The following is an 18,494-nucleotide window of genomic DNA, read 5'->3' as shown; positions in this document are numbered from 1 at the left end:
TTCAAACTCATCCCTTCTTATTGATTTCTCAACTTTTTGAAGAACTGTAACATTTTAGACTTGTATTAATATACCACCGTTATTTGTCTAATATATTTCACTCAAAATTCATAATTATCTCAGACTATCCTTGATAGAAAAGGGCAAACATCGGGCGCTCTTCACAATTATCGATTTTTTTCTTCTCTTGACCTTCCAACAAATTTTATATGTAATCTCTCATCTTAAGAAAAATCTCAATCTTCTATATCAGTATGAGTAACAATATTAGATAAAAAAAAATATGAGATCTATGTCAGGACATTCTAAGTTTGAACTAATATCAGAACTATCAAGCTATTAATAAACTTGAGATATCTAAACTTTCTTGGCATTATCTATAATGAAGCAACCTACTAACAAAAATTATCCGACTATGATCATTCTTTATTTACAACTAATGTATTCCATAATATCTTCGAAATCAAAGAATTAATATTTCTAATCAATTTAACCCACCATGCTTTTGCTGCGCACTCTGACCTTAATTTATCAAATTATATAATTATATCAAAGATAAAAATATCCTTATATGTTAGATCAATGCAGGATAGATCCAACCTTCAAATTTTATATAAGATTTAAGGCAGAATTTTAAGTTTCTTTGTCTTTACTACCTTCGGGTATAGCATATAAAAATTAAATCTTGATCCACTTCCTATGTTTGAAATCATTGCATAAGTTTCATCACTCTTCAAGAATCCAACATGTCTAGAATCAATTGGAGTTAACCTTAGATTTACCTTACAATCATTTAGATAATTTTAAATCAATCTTCTTTTTTTTAAAAGAATTGATTTTAACTTGACAACTAAAAGAACTCAAGCCAACATCCTTAAGTAGAATCAACTTGATTATTTCTTATAGAGCTCTCTTCATCACAACCCTTAATATTAATCGATAAATCCATACAAAATCTTGTCCCTTATATAAGTCATTCAAAATTTAACACTAGCAAGATGTCTTAGTTCAAAAAATATCTAAACTTTGACTTGAATAATAATACACTTCACCATCTTCAACAAAAAAACTTAATCCACAGATAATAATTTGAATTATTAAAGATTTCATCATAATCTATATATCATACTCTGATAAAATAATAATTTTTTTTTTCTTTAAATTAACAACAATATCAAAATACTTTTGATCCACTTAGAAAAATAAACTTTTGACTTGAGATTCAATGCAACTTGAAAGATCAAAGAATCCTATTTAGAATATGATATTTTGAGTAACCAAAGATTTCACCAAGATGTATATCTCATATTCTCATAATAAAAATTCAAATATATTTTTCATTTAAAATTGAGTTTCTTATATGACCTCTTATGGGTCCAGTGTTCAAAAATATTTCTCTCTTATATGATGTAATTTCTTCTTAGACCATACCCTAATTTAACTTTCTTTGATAAGTCCAAAATTCATAATGCTCAGACAATTATCATCGAAATTAAAAAAAATATCATGATCTTCAATCATATAAGTTTTACATTCCAAAATCATTTAGTATACTCAACATAACTTATCAATACCTCCCACTTCATTCCAAGGTCAACTCTTTTCATACTTAGGTCAACTTTACTAATTGAAATCTAAGATATAACTCGTCAATTCTATTATAAATATCATATACCACTTATACATAAAGTTTCATCTTAATATCTATTGATTCGAAATCTAATTACTGAATCATTTATTTTATGTCTGTCATATTCCTTATGATCATAACCTAAGTTTAAATATCACTAAAATCATAATTATAATCTTAAGCTTAAATATCACTTAAATCATATTCTCTAATGATCATAACCTAAATTGTAATATCATTCTATCATACCTTTAATAATCATAATCTTAAACTCTGATTTTATCAATCATACTCTATTGATTATAATCTCAAGTTTTGATATCACTTATATGACAATCCCTAGTGACCTTAAACTTGGGCTCTAGTACTATTCTGTCATATCCTAATCACTTGTATCATTGTCTCCGAATAAACGTAACCTAAGTCCTAAGCTCAAATGCCACTCTGTCACATCCTACTGATCTTACATAAAGTTTTGATATCACTTCATAATCTTAGTGATCTTAAACCTAAGCTCTGATACCATTCTATCACATCCTAATTATTTATATCGTAATCTCCAATGATCATAACCTAAGCTCTGATATCACTCTGTAATATTCTAATCACTTATATAATAATCCCTAATGATCATATCCTAAGCTCTGATACCATTCTGTCACGCCCCGAACCCAACACCCGGGTCGGATACGTGATGGCCGCACACTCCTTAGAGCAAGCCCTAAAGAATATGCAAGGCCAAATTAAATCAATACAACCTTATCAACCATAATATTTAATTTCAATAATAATTCATAAAACTTGCATAATTACAATTAACATTCCTTCAATCCTCTGATCAGGTATCAACGGTACTCTATCTATGCATCCGCTCACTCACAAATCCATACCATAGTCAACTATGGACATCTTGTAACTCTGAGAAGAAAAAGAAAATAAAAGGGTGTGAGCTTTACAGCCCAGTAAGAATTCTCATATCACACCAATATAATAATATAATCTGAAAATAATGATGGCAATAACACGTAAAAGTCGATGTTCACTGTCCAGAATACTGCAAACATTTATAGATTATCTGTTTTATCAAAAGAGATACATCATCATATGTTAAATAAGTGAAACAATTTTATTCAACGATTGTTTCATGTCTTATCTTTCTATTTTCTTCTATTATCACATCATCTTTAATCCTTTCTTTTTGGCTTTAGTTTTAGCTTTGGCTTTGGCTTTGGCTTTGGACTACCAGGATCATGCGACGATCTTTTATTCGGATCGATTTCTGTGATCTTCCTCGGATCGAAATATTCATGATCTTTCTCGGATCAAAGTGGCCATAATCTTTCTCGGATCAAATCATTCATGATCTTTTTCGGATCAGATTCTTCATGATCTTTCTCGGATCAGATTCTTCCACACATAAGCCTGTGGAGGCTATCCCAGGCATAAGCTCCTGGCAAGCTATTCCACATGACAAGGCCAGTCCAAACCATAATTCTCTTTCTTTTCATATTCATGAAATTATGATATTTAACTTCATTAATCAATTCATCTTTTGCAGTGAAATAAATATGTCATACACATAATCATGCCATCAATCGCTGATACATATGTATTGATATAGCATACTCATGCTCAAAATTACATAAATAAATAACAATATCTCAGATATAACAAATTCATCGATCTCAAATCCAACGATGCAAAACCAATGAGATAAAACCACCGATAAAATAACATATATAATGATGATCATGTACAGGGATTCTTACCTTTACCGGTGACTGATCCAAACACAGAAATCAATGTTCTTCTTTGATTTATGAATTTCTTTAACAAAATATTTCACTCGATATCATATGCAGACAATCATCTCTTCATAATCCTGATCAAATATAAAGATCATATATGGAGAAAATTATCGATAATTGATCTTAATAACACAGATCGATGACCTCTCTTAGGATTAACCAAAATTAGGACTTATCTATGTATCAGGATCCTCCACTAACCTATAAGACTTCTAGAGAGAGAAAATCCATGAAGAGAGAGAAAATTTCTAGAGAGAGAAAGTAGAGAGAGAAACTTTCGCATCCTTTCGATGAGGCACTCATGATCGAGATCATCAGAGGTCCTATCAGGGTGACTCAATATGAATCAAGTGTTACAAATTTTGAATAGAATCGGACTGGAATCAGATCTACCACACGAATTTCGGAGCAATCTCAAATCATCTTATTTTCATCTTCAAGTTTATTCTAGGGTTCATGATGCAATCGGAGAGGAAGAAAAGATCCTAGAGAGACAAAATCTGTAAAGAGAGAGAAAAGTCTAGAGAGAGAATCTAGAGAGAGAAAATGTAAGAGAGAAGGTAGAGAGGAGAGAGAAAAGAGAGAGAAGAAGAGAGAAAGGAGAGAGAGGAAAATTCTCTCCTTCTTTTTTTTTATTTTATTTTTATTTTTATTTTTTTCTTTTCTTTTTTCTTTTTTTTCTTTTCTTTTTCTTTTCCCTTTTTCTTTTCTTTTTCTTTTTCCTTTTTCTTTTCTTTTTCTTTTCTTCTTCTTCTTCCTTTCTTCTTTTCTTCCCGCGGCCTCCCTTGGCTGAAACAGGGGAGGACCGTGAGGCCCCCCCCTCGGTGGCTCGGGCTCCTGTGGGGTGGCGGCCTGGCCGGAGATCCGACAATGGCCGGCGATGGGGTTCGGCCGGCGGCTCTTTTTTTTTTTTTTTCGAAAAACAGGGAATTCGTCCCCTTTCTTCATGAATTCCGACCATTGGCCGGTCGCCGGCGGCCAAGGCTTACCGAGGATGACAAGTAGAGAGGTAAGGATCCTATCCTAGGGTGAGACGTCACAAACGGTGGCGCCGGTGGTCGGAAAAGAGAGGAAAGATGGCCCGGCCAAACAGAGCAAAATAGGGTCACCTTGCTCATCGATTTTCCGGCGATCCCGAAGGCCGGAGAGGGTGCACGAAACCATGAAAAAGAGAGGAAGGAAGAGAGGAAGGAGCATAAGGGTTTACCCCAAGCTTCAGCAGCGTCGTCGGCTCCATTTTTCGACGAGCATGGGAAGAGGTTGCCACGGCTTCTACGGGGAAAAGAAGAGGAATCGGGCTCGAAGATCACCGGTGGAGGGTCTTGAGAGAGGGAGAGGCTTATTTATAGGGAATCCTAGAGTTCTAAGAGGCCTAGAGTTCTTCTCCGATCGGGATTCATCGGAGAAGAAGACTCCTTTCGGGAGTCCTCCTTCCGTCCCTTTTTTTTTTTTCTGGGTTATTACATTCTCCCCTCCTTAAAATAATTTCGTCCTCAAAATTAAGTTATGTTGTTCTAGATACCTATTTCAAAGTATACATTCTTCATGTCATTCTCAAGCTTACAATAATATCTTATATATTATTTATTTTTCATGATCTTGTTATAACAAAAATTATTTAAAATTTCAAACTCATCCCTTCTTATTGATTTCTCAACTTTTTGAAGAACTGTAACATTTTAGACTTGTATTAATATACCACCATTATTTGTCTAATACATTTCACTCAAAATTCATAATTATCTCAGACTATCCTTGATAGAAAAGGGCAAACATCGGGCGCTCTTCACAATTATCGATTTCTTTCTTCTCTTGACCTTCCAACAAATTTTATATGTAATCTCTCATCTTAAGAAAATTCTCAATCTTCTATATCAGTATGAGTAACAATATTAGATAAAAAAAAATATGAGATCTATGTCAGGACATTCTAAGTTTGAACTAATATCAGAACTATCAAGCTATTAATAAACTTGAGATATCTAAACTTTCTTGGCATTATCTATAATGAAGCAACCTACTAACAAAAATTATCCGACTATGATCATTCTTTATTTACAACTAATGTATTCCATAATATCTTCGAAATCAAAGAATTAATATTTCTAATCAATTTAACCCACCATGCTTTTGCTGCGCACTCTGACCTTAATTTATCAAATTATATAATTATATCAAAGATAAAAATATCCTTATATGTTAGATCAATCCAGGATAGATCCAACCTTCAAATTTTATATAAGATTTAAGGCAGAATTTTAAGTTTCTTTGTCTTTACTACCTTCGGGTATAGCATATAAAAATTAAATCTTGATCCACTTCCTATGTTTGAAATCATTGCATAAGTTTCATCACTCTTCAAGAATCCAACATGTCTAGAATCAATTGGAGTTAACCTTAGATTTACCTTACAATCATTTAGATAATTTTTAAATCAATCTTTCTTTTTTTAAAAGAATTGATTTTAACTTGACAACTAAAAGAACTCAAGCCAACATCCTTAAGTAGAATCAACTTGATTATTTCTTATAGAGCTCTCTTCATCACAACCGTTAATATTAATCGATAAATCCATACAAAATCTTGTCCCTTATATAAGTCATTCAAAATTTAACACTAGCAAGATGTCTTAGTTCAAAAAATATCTAAACTTTGACTTGAATAATAATACACTTCACCATCTTCAACAAAAAAACTTAATCCACAGATAATAATTTGAATTATTAAAGATTTCATCATAACCTGTATATCATACTCTGATAAAATAATAATTTTTTTTTCTTTAAATTAACAACAATATCAAAATACTTTTGATCCACTTAGAAAAATAAATTTTTGACTTGAGATTCAATGCAACTTGAAAGATCAAAGAATCCTATTTAGAATATGATATTTTGAGTAACCAAAGATTTCACCAAGATGTATATCTCATATTCTCATAATAAAAATTCAAATATATTTTTTATTTAAAATTGAGTTTCTTATATGACCTCTTATGGGTTCAGTGTTCAAAAATATTTCTCTCTTATATGATGTAATTTCTTCTTAGACCATACCATAATTTAACTTTCTTTGATAAGCCCAAAATTCATAATGCTCAGACAATTATCATCAAAATTAAAAAAAATATCATGATCTTCAATCATATAAGTTTTACATTCCAAAATTATTTAGTATACTCAACATAACTTATCAATACCTCCCACTTCATTCCAAGGTCAACTCTTTTCATACTTAGGTCAACTTTACTAATTGAAATCTAAGATATAACTCGTCAATTCTATTATAAATATCATATACCACTTATACATAAAGTTTCATCTTAATATCTATTGATTCGAAATCTAATTACTGAATCATTTATTTTATGTCTGTCATATTCTTTATGATCATAACCTAAGTTTAAATATCACTAAAATCATAATTATAATCTTAAGCTTAAATATCACTTAAATCATATTCTCTAATGATCATAACCTAAATTGTAATATCATTCTATCATACCTTTAATAATCATAATCTTAAACTCTGATTTTATCAATCATACTCTATTGATTATAATCTCAAGTTTTGATATCACTTATATGACAATCCCTAGTGACCTTAAACTTGGGCTCTAGTACTGTTCTGTCATATCCTAATCACTTGTATCATTGTCTTCGAATAAACGTAACCTAAGTCCTAAGCTCAAATGCCACTCTGTCACATCCTACTGATCTTACATAAAGTTTTGATATCACTTCATAATCTTAGTGATCTTAAACCTAAGCTCTGATACCATTCTATCACATCCTAATTATTTATATCGTAATCTCCAATGATCAAACCTAAGCTCTGATATCACTCTGTAATATTCTAATCACTTAAATCATAATCCCTAATGATCATATCCTAAGCTCTGATACCATTCTGTCACGCCCCGAACCCAACACCCGGGTCGGATACGTGATGGCCGCACACTCCTTAGAGCAAGCCCTAAAGAATATGCAAGGCCAAATTAAATCAACACAACCTTATCAACCATAATATTTAATTTCAATAATAATTCATAAAACTTGTATAATTATAATTAACATTCTTTCAATCCTCTAATCAGGTATCAACGGTACTCTATCTATGCATCCGCTCACTCACAAATCCATACCATAGTCAACCATGGACATCTTGTAACTCTGAGAAGAAAAAGAAATAAAAGGGTGTGAGCTTTACAGCCCAGTAAGAATTCTCATATCACACCAATATAATAATATAACCTGAAAATAATGATGGCAATAACACATAAAAGTCGATGTTCACTGTCCAGAATACTGCAAACATTTATAGATTATCTGTTTTATCAAAAGAGATACATCATCATATGTTAAATAAGTGAAACAATTTTATTCAACGATTGTTTCATGTCTTATCTTTCTATTTTCTTCTATTATCACATCATCTTTAATCCTTTCTTTTTAGCTTTAGCTTTAGCTTTGGCTTTGGCTTTGGCTTTGGACTACCAGGATCATGCGACGATCTTTTATTCGGATCGATTTCTGTGATCTTCCTCGGATCGAAATATTCATGATCTTTCTTGGATCAAAGTGGCCATGATCTTTCTCGGATCAAATCATTCATGATCTTTTTCGGATCAGATTCTTCATGATCTTTCTCGGATCATATTCTTCCACACATAAGCCTGTGGAGGCTGTCCCAGGCATAAGCTCCTAGCAAGCTATTCCACATGACAAGGCCAGTCCAAACCATAATTCTCTTTCTTTTCATATTCATGAAATTATGATATTTAACTTCATTAATCAATTCATCTTTTGCAGTGAAATAAATATGTCATACACATAATCATGCCATCAATCGCTGATACATATGTATTGATATAGCATACTCATGCTCAAAATCACATAAATAAATAACAATATCTCAGATATAACAAATTCATCGATCTCAAATCCAACGATGCAAAACCAATGAGATAAAACCACCGATAAAATAACATATATAATGATGATCATGTACAGGGATTCTTACCTTTATCGGTGACTGATCCAAACACAGAAATCAATGTTCTTCTTTGATTTATGAATTTCTTTAACAAAATATTCCACTCGATATCATATGCAGACAATTATCTCTTCATAACCCTGATCAAATATAAAGATCATATATGGAGAAAATTATCGATAATTGATCCTAATAACACAGATCGATGACCTCTCTTAGGATTAACCAAAATTAGGACTTATCTATGTATCAGGATCCTCCACTAACCTATAAGACTTCTAGAGAGAGAAAATCCATGAAGAGAGAGAAAATTTCTAAAGAGAGAAAGTAGAGAGAGAAACTTTCGCATCCTTTCGATGAGGCACTTATGATCGAGATCATCAGAGGTCCTATCAGGGTGACTCAATATGTATCAAGTGTTATAAATTTTGAATAGAATCGGACTGGAATCAGATCTACCGCACGAATTTCGGAGCAATCTCAAATCATCTTATTTTCATCTTCAAGATTATTCTAGGGTTCATGATGCAATCAGAGAGGAAGAAAAGATCCTAGAGAGATAAAATCCGTAAAGAGAGAGAAAAGTCTAGAGAGAGAATCTAGAGAGAGAAAATGTAAAGAGAGAAGGTAGAGAGAGGAGAGAGAAAAGAGAGAGAAAGAAGAGAGAAAGGAGAGAGGAAAATTCTCTCCTTCTTCTTTTTTTTTATTTTTTTTTATTTTTTTTATTTTTATTTTTCTCTTTCTCTTTTTTCTTTTTTTTTCTTTTCTTTTTCTTTTTCCTTTTTTTTTCTTTTTCTTTTTCCTTTTTCTTTTCTTTTCTTTTCTTCTTCTTCTTCCTTTCTTCTTTTCTTCCCGCGGCCTCCCTTGGCTGAAACAGGGGAGGACCGTGAGGTCCCCCCCCTCGGTGGCTCGGGCTCCGACGGGGTGGCGGCCTGGCCGGAGATCCGACAATGGCCGGCGATGGGGTTCGGCCGGCGGCTCTTTTTTTTTTTTCGAAAAACAGGGAATTCGTCCCCTTTCTTCATGAATTCCGACCATTGGTCGGTCGCCGGCGGCCAAGGCTTATCGAGGACGACAAGTAGAGAGGTAAGGATCCTATCCTAGGGTGAGACGTCACAAACGGTGACGCCGGTGGTCGGAAAAGAGAGGAAAGATGGCCCGGCCAAACAGAGCAAAACAGGGTCACCTTGCTCATGGATTTTCCGTTGATCCCGAAGGTCGGAGAGGGTGCACGAAACCATGAAAAAGAGAGGAAGGAAGAGAGGAAGGAGCATAAGGGTTTACCCCAAGCTTCAGCAGCGTCGTCGGCTCCATTTTCCGGCGAGCATGGGAAGAGGTTGCCACGGCTTCTACGGAGAAAAAAGAGGAATCGGGCTCGAAGATCTCCGGTGGAGGGTCTTGAGAGAGGGAGAGGCTTATTTATAGGGAATCCTAGAGTTCTAAGAGGCCTGGAGTCTTGCCTAGAGTTCTTCTCCGATCGGGATTCATCGGAGAAGAAGACTCCTTTCGGGAGTCCTCCTTCCGTCCCTTTTTTTTTTTTCTGGGTTATTACATGTATGAACCAAGTAATTATAGGGAAGCTATTTCTTGTTCAGATGCAGATCAATGGGTCGGTGCTATGGGTGAAGAAATTGAATCACTTCATAAGAATCAAACTTGGGAGCTTGTGACATTGCCTAAGGGACAGAAAGTAGTAGGCTGCAAGTGGGTTTTCAAGAAAAAGGAAGGCACTCCAGGGATAGAAGCACCTCGTTACAAGGCACGGTTGGTAGCTAAAGGTTTTACTCAGAGGGAGGGGATTGACTTCAATGAAGTGTTCTCTCCAGTTGTGAAGCACAGTTTCATCAGAGCGATACTAATGACAAAGACAAGAGCCCAACAATCGAGAGTCACCGGGTCGGCGAGGCGCTCTTCCCGTCGGGAAGAGGCCTCTCCGCCACCCTCCGCGGCGGAACCCAGCTCTCCGCACTCCGCGGTGACCGTGGAGGCGCAGATCGCAGCAATCGTACGGTAGATGACCGTGCTGACGGACGCGGTCAAGAGCCTCCAGCAACAACCGACGGCACGTCCGATGCCGTCCAGGAGCAGCCACCGACGCCCGCGTCGATCTCTGTCGTCTCCGCGCGAGCGCCTGCCACAGCGCTCCCACGGAGAGGAGGAGGGGCAGCTGCGGTGCGATGTCCGTCAGTCCCAGCAGCTCTCTCCCTCCCAGTTGGAGCGAGCGAGGAAGGAGAAGCGACCGCGAACGCCGTCCGCCTCCCTCTCGAAATCTTCCGGAGACTCCACTCCTGGGCTCTCCCAGCACCGACGGACGGACGACTACGAACGCAGGTTTGAAAAAATCGACCGTCTGCTTGCACAGTTGTAGGTAGACGGGCAGAAGTCTTTGAACGACGCCGACTTCCAGACCGCCCAACCTCTTTCCCGACTCATTCTCGACGAACCGATCCCCAGTCGGTTCAAGATGCCACACGTGGAGCCCTTCGATGGCTCCACCGACCCAATCGATCACCTGGAGAGCTATAAAGCTCTCATGATGATTCAGGGGGCAACCGACGCTCTCTTTTGCATCGGCTTCCCCGCCACACTCCGCAAGGCTGCCAGGGCTTGGTACTCTGATCTTCGATCAGAAAGTATCCACTCCTTCGGGTAGCTCGAGCACTCTTTCGTGGCTCACTTCAGCATCAGTCAGAAGCCGCCGCGAACGTCGGACAGCCTTTTCTCCCTCAAACAGGGAGAAAATGAGATGCTCCGACACTTCGTGGTGCGATTCAATACGGCCACGCTTGAGGTCCGGGACCTCAACGAAGACATGGCTATCTCAGCCATGAAACGGGGGCTGAGGGCATCCCGATTCACCTACTCCCTGGACAAGACCCTCCCCCGCACATATGTCGAATTACTGGAGCGCGTGTACAAGTATATGCGCGCAGACGAAGGAGCCTCCGACCGGCGCTCAACCGAGTTCAAGGGTCCGAAGGAAAAACGAAGGAAGGGTCGGGTCCCCGCCGAATCTAGCAGGCCCCCGACTGATGGTCGGGTCTCCCCCCCACGACGAAACCAAAAGTCACCCCGACGGCAGACTCCAAGGCCGACACGCCCCAGGGATGACTCCTACACTCCTCTCTCTGCTCTCCGTGCACAGATTTTGATGGAGATTGAGGGGGAAGAATACCTGCGATGGCCTCCGCCTCTGAAGGCAAAAGGCCTCGACCGACGGAAGTACTGTCGATTCCACCGGGGCTACGGCCACAATACCGAGCAATGTATCCAGCTTAAGGATGAGATCGAAGCTCTCATCCGCCGAGGGTATCTCGATAAATTTCGGAGGAACCCGCCGACTCGACCTGTGGCCGACCGACGACCCCAGCCGACTGAGGAAGCGACCACCAATCAGCCGACGGCCGGGGTCATCAATATGATTTCCAAACGACTTGGCCCGGAGACGTCTGCTGAAGGGGAGCCCATGAAGAAGCTGCGCCCGAACGATGTGATTACTTTTACAGAGGAAGACGTTCGGGGCATCCAAACTCCCCACGACGACACTGTTGTTGTTTCGGCAACAATAGCAAACTATGATGTAAAAAGAATTTTTGTAGATAATGGAAGTTCGACAAATATTTTGTTTTACTCGACCTTCTCCCGGATGCGACTGTCTACCGACCGACTCAAGAGGGTCCCAACGCCCTTGATAGGCTTTGTCGGGGACGCCGTCTCAACGGAAGGTGAAGTTACCCTGCCCGTGACGGTCGGCACCGAACCACGATAAAGCACGGTTCATTTGACTTTTGCGGTCGTCCAAGTGCCTTCGGCCTACAACGCCATACTTGGAAGACCCGGACTTAACGCCCTCAAGGCGATCGTCTCGACGTACCATCTCCTAGTTCGGTTTTTGACTAGGAATGGAGTCGGAGAGATGCGCGGAGACCAACAACTCGCTCGCCGATGCTTTCAGATCTCCGCTCAGAATGACGAATTGAGGGGCTCCCTGACGATCGACAAACTAGACCAATGGGAGGAGGAAGAACAGGGCTCGCCGGCCGAACAACTCGTGTCAATCCCGATTGTGGGAGACCCCGACCGAAAGGTATGGGTCGGGTCTCAACTACCCGATCCAGAACGGTGATGATTGACGGAGCTGCTAACGGCCAACGCCGACATATTTGCTTGGTCGGCAGCAGATATGTCGGGCATCCCCCCAGAGACAATAACCCACCGACTCAACATCGACCCGACGATGAGGCCAGTGAGGCAGAAGAAAAGGTCCTTTGCTCCCGAAAGACAGAGGGCCATCGAGAAGCCACATATCCCGATTGGCTCGTCAATGTCGTCATGGTCAGGAAAGCCAACGGGAAGTGGAGGATTTGCATCGACTACACCGACCTGAATCGGGCCTGTCCAAAAGATAGCTTTCCACTTCCAAAGATCGACCAACTGGTGGATGCGACGTCCGGATTTTGACTGCTCAGCTTCATGGACGCCTTCGCCGGGTACAACCAGATCCGGATGGCATCCGAAGATGAGGAGCACACTGCCTTCGTGACCCCCAAGGGCCTCTACTGTTATCGAGTGATGCCCTTCGGGCTGAAGAACGCCGGCGCCACCTACCAACGACTTGTCAATAAGGTCTTTAAAGACCAGATCGGACGCAATATGGAGGTATACGTGGATGACATGCTGGTGAAAAGTGTCCAGATTTTGGATCATGTTCGGGATCTCGAGGAGACCTTCCACACTCTACGACAACATCGAATGAAGCTGAATCCGACTAAGTGTGCTTTTGGGGTGACCTTAGGGAAGTTTCTCGGATTCTTCATTTCTCAGCGAGGAATCGAGGCCAACCCTGAGAAAATAAAGGTGATCATCGACATGCGTCATCCGAACACCAAGAAGGAGGTCCAGCAGCTGAATGAAAAAATCATCGCTCTCAGCCGGTTCATTTCTCGATCAGCTGAAAGGTGCCTCCCGTTTTTCAAAATTTTGCGGCAGACAAAGGGTTTTTCTTGGTCGGATGAGTGCCAACGGGCCTTCGAAGATCTGAAGAAATACTTGGCTTCCCCGTCGCTGCTTGTGAAGCCGGAGGTCGGAGAGACCTTGTATCTCTATTTGGCCACCTCCTCCGAGGCGGTCAGTTCAGTGCTCGTCTGAGAAAATGAGAGCCGAACCCATCAGCCTATCTACTACACCAGCAAAGTGCTCCGCGGCGCTGAAGCTCGATATTCGGAGATGGAAAAGATGATTTTCGCCTTGACCGTCTCCGCACAATGACTCCGCCCATACTTTCAGGCTCATGCCATAGTGGTTCTCACCAACCAGCCCCTGAGGGCGATATTGCACCGACCGGATACGTCGGGACGACTGGCGAAGTGGGCAATGAAGCTCAGCGAGTTCGACATACAGTACCGACCGCGACCTTCCTTGAAGGCCCAGGTCCTGGCCGACTTCATCGCCGAATGCCCGACAGCCGACCAAGGATCGGAAGGTGTGGACCCGGGATGAGACGCAGTCTCCGAGCCAGACCCGTTCTCCACCTGGGTACTGCACATCGACGGAGCTTCAAACGCTCAAGGGAGCGGGGCTGGGTTCCTGCTCACCAACTCGGATGGGGTAGTCACCGAGTACGCCCTCCGATTCGACTTCAAAGCCTCCAATAACCAAGCCGAGTACGAAGCGCTCCTCGCCGGCTTGAGAATGGCAAAGGAACTTGGAATCGACAGCCTCCGGGCATTCTCCGATTCTCAACTGATCGTGGGGCAGGTCAAAGGTGAATTCGAGGTGCGAGATCCGGCCATGGCCAAATATCTCCAGAAAGTGAAGGATCTCGTAACGTGCCTCAGGTATTTTGAAATTTTCCACATCCCTAGGTCGGAGAACGCCCGGGCCGACGCACTCTCCAAACTGGCGACTTCGGCTTTCGACTCTTTGGGTCGGACGTTCGTGGAGAACCTCGAGCAACCGAGTATCGACCAGGTCGAAGAGATACTACAACTAACAGCTGAACCAAGCTGGATGGATCCGATTGTTCGGTTCCTGACTGACGAAATCAGTCCTGAAGATCTCACGGAGGCCAGGCGGCTCCGATGGTCGGCCTCCCAATATGTGATCATGGATGGCCGACTCTACAAAAGGTCGTTCTCCCTTCCCTTGCTTAGGTGCTTGGGACTGACCGACGCAGACTATGCCTTCCGAGAAGTGCACGAAGAAATCTGCGGGAGTCACTTGGGGGGCAAATCTCTAGCCTACAAAGTCCTGCGACAGGGCTACTACTGGCCCACCATGAGGAAGGACGCGACTAAGTTGGTCCGGAGGTGCGAACCTTGTCAGAAGTATGCCAACGTGCAGCACCAACCGGCCAGCCAAATCGCTCCTATTGTCGCTCCATGGCCCTTCGCTCAGTGGGGGGTCGACATTCTCAGCCCTTTCCCTCCAACATCGGGTCAAAGAAAGTTCATAGTCATCGCCATCGACTACTTCACCAAGTGGGTGGAGGCCGAGCCCCTGACGCAGATTACCGAACGAAAGATGGAAGACTTTGTCCAAAAATCCATCATCTTCAGGTTCGGATTGCCGCATACCATTATCACCGATAATGGGTGGCAATTCGACAACCAAGATTTCAGAGATTTCTGCACAAGGTTTCACATCATGCACCGACTGACTTCAGTCGGGCACCCACAGTCCAACGGCGAAGTCGAGGTGACGAATCGGACCATACTACACGGGCTCAAAATCCGACTAAACGAAGCCAAAGGCCTCTGGGTCGATGAGCTGGGCTCCGTTCTGTGGGCTTACCGAATGACCCCCGCGTTCCGACCGGAGAGTCGCCTTTCGGTTTGGCCTATGGGATGGAGGCGATGATCCCACTCGAGATTGGGCTGCCATCTACCAGGATCGAGCGGTATCGAGAGCCGAACAACTCTGATTGTCGGAGGGCCGACCTAGACCTCCTCCCCGAATTGCGAAACGAGGTCCAACTTTGCATGGCTTCATACCGACAGAAGGTAGCCCGGTATTACAACACCAAAATCAGACCGAAGCTCTTCAGGCCTGGTGACTTAGTCCTGAGAAAGGCAGAGGTCTCGAAGCCCCTGAACCAAGGGAAGCTGGCTCCGAACTGGGAAGGGCCCTACACGGTAGCAGACACCTACGGTCCGAGGGCCTACCGACTGGAGACTCTGGAAGGGAAACCCATCCTCCGGACATGGAACGCCGACAACCTGAAGTTGTATCACCAATGAACTTTGTACTTATTCATTCGGAATACAAATCCAGTTTGAAATTGCGGAGTTTTAACTCTTCGACTGACGATCGGCGCTCACCAAGAAGGTCGAGTCCCGACGTCCCGACTCGGACTTGGTATCCACATGGAACCAACGGCCCGACCGTCGATGATGTATTGGGCGCTCACAATGGCCATCCACGGCGACGGGAGTTGACACTCCTTCTACGGTCGAACTTTCGGGCCAGACTATCGGCTAACTTACCGATTGAGCTCCGACCAAGGAAAGGCGAAATGCCTATGCGACCGCCGTCGCAACTTGCCGATCGAGCTATGGTCGGTCGAAGGATATTTGGCTTACCACCGTCTATCACACGATGCGACCACAGTCGCATTCATAGCTCACCGACCGAGCTACGGATGGTCGAAAGATATTCGGCTTATCACCGTATATCATTTGGCGCAGTATAAATACCCGACACAAGGGTATCGGGATCCGACTTATCGACGTTCCCCGACTAAAGGCGTCGGACGACATTCGACTGAACGCGTCGGAAGAGACCTGACTACCAAACCTTTATCCGGTGGTCGGTCGGCTTCTGACTCAACGAACCCGCCTGACATGCGGCCGGGGGAAGGACGCCCGACTTACGACCTCGACCATTGAAGGTCGAGCCAAAGTCAGGACATGTCCTACCTTCGTGGCGGCATGAGTTGCCGAACGACCTAACCGACCTATATGGGTTGACGACTTACGTGTTCGGATGCATTCTACAACACAAGGAAAAAAGTTTAAGTCTATGACTTTGACTTCATTAAAGATCAAAAGAAGCTTACAAAATCGGACCGAAGCCCGGTTACAAGTGTTCTGGGAAAAACAAAAAGGATAAAAGAGAATGAGGCCATGGTCATCCTTCCGAGTCAATCTCCTCGACCGATGGAAGCTCGGGGATGACCGATGTGTCCACCGCGATCGGCACTGGGTCGACGGTCGGAACAGGACCGTCGGTCGGCGATGGGCAGGCGGTCGGCGCCGGATCACGAGTCGTGGCCGTCTGTTCCTGGACGACCTCTCCCGCCACGGTGACGCCTCCCGACGACGGGTCGGCCATTTCTTCCGTGGCTTGGTTCTCGACTCCCGGCGGGACGATGCTGCTGAGATCCAGCTCCGGGTACAGGGCTTGAACCGCATCCCGACCATCCTTATACCCCACCCAGTACGACGCGAAGCCAGACTCCAACATCTCCTCTCGGTACTGGTCGGTGCCGCGAAAGTCGTCCACCGCCCGACTCGCCGACGCCTTCGCCGACCTCGCTTCCGCTTCCGCCCGATCGAGAGAGTCCTTTGCCGACTCTGCCTCTGCCTTCGATATGTCGGCGTCGGCCTAGGCGATTGACAGATCCTCCTCAGCCTTGGCGAGCTTCTCCAAGCTGACCTGGAGCTGCTCGCATTCACCCTCGAGTTCGACGGCGACGCCCTCACGCTCGCACCGCAGACGGTGCACGGTCCGACCCTTGCATTTGGCTTCTTTCCGGGCCGACTTGAGTTCGGACCCGAGACGAGAGACCTCGTCCACCAACTTCGCCTCCCGGTCGGTCGACTGCTTCAGGTGGTCGACCAGCATTGCCCGATCGGCTTCGGCCACCGCCGCCCTGTCCTTCCAAGCCGCCCGGACGTTTTCGAACCTCCGATACCCGACTTCAAGTTCGGACATGGTGTAGATCAGCTGCCGATGTGAGTGTTACGTCAGAAAGATAAAATAATGAAGATGCTAAAGAAAAGGGAGGCGAAGTAGAACTTACCCCGACTATGGTCGGGTAAAACGAAGACAGCATCTCGGTCACTTGCCGAGACCTCAGCACCTCCACGTCGGCTGGGAGGAGGATCCCCTGGCACAGCCTCCTGGTCAGGTTGTGGTCAGCCAGCGTCGATGCTCCTTCGGGGAACTGAGCGCTGGGCGGCACAGTGCGACTCCCCGACCTTGTGTCATTCGCAGGGTCCATCGGGGCTTTCCCCCGATCGGCCACCCCAACCAGCGGATCCGATAAGGAGGGGATGCTCGAGTTTGACGCGGCACCCCCCGTTGCGGCTGCAGATGCCGTCGGATGGTGTTCGGGTTCCCGAACGTCATCCGGCGCCACACCCGCCGACGAAGCTGCCGATGTCCCTTCAGCCGCTTCCTCCGCCGGCCTCTCCTCCGGTTGCACCGCCGGAGCCGCGAGTGCTATCACCGGCTCCGACTGGTCGGTCGCCGACTTCTCGACGGTCGGCGCCGCTGTGGAAGGTTTCTTCGGCGGATGCGAAGGTCCGGCCCCCGATGCCGGCCTCTTCCTCGCCGCGTACTGACGGATTTCGACGTCGGTCAGCCTCATCCTCGGAGATGTCCCTGCGATACCGATAGCAATATTAATATAAGAACAAGAACGAAGGCCAGAATGAAAAGACAATCGATGGATCGGGCGATACCTAGACGGGGGACCAAGCTCAGGCCAGCATCATAGAGGGCTTGTTCAGTAACAAGCTCCCTCTGCTTCGGGACCGACATATCCTTGAGTCGGTGGAAGTCCTCCCGATCGTCCGCCTCCACCCGGCTATTCTCGTTCGCCTCGGTTCGGGGCATGCCCCAGTGAGAAGGGAAGCCCCAGGGAAAAAAAGATGAAACAAAGAAAAACTGGTTCTTCCACCCGTGGATGGACGATGGAAGACCAGTGATGAAGGAAAGACCCTTCCGGGGGTTGAAGAGCCACCACCCTCGGGCCTTAGGGTGGGGTCGGAGGATAAAAAATGCCCGAAAGAGAGAGATACGAGGGTTGGTCGGCAGAAGCTGACACAACAAGGCGA

General features: G+C 43.9%; 1 protein-coding gene across 1 annotated transcript in view; it reads left to right on the top strand.

The window, feature by feature from the left end:
* Positions 1-16,552, top strand: part of LOC114913601 (uncharacterized) — a 32,335-nt gene extending 15,783 nt beyond the window's left edge. The window contains 1 exon segment of the mRNA XM_073260037.1: positions 16,474-16,552. Coding sequence (XP_073116138.1) covers positions 16,474-16,552 — 79 coding nt within the window.
* The last annotated feature ends 1,942 nt before the right edge of the window (positions 16,553-18,494 follow it).

This window comes from Elaeis guineensis, chromosome 6 (genome assembly GCF_000442705.2).
Source record: "Elaeis guineensis isolate ETL-2024a chromosome 6, EG11, whole genome shotgun sequence".
Lineage (NCBI taxonomy): Eukaryota > Viridiplantae > Streptophyta > Magnoliopsida > Arecales > Arecaceae > Elaeis > Elaeis guineensis.
This window is presented reverse-complemented; position numbering and strand designations above follow the sequence as displayed.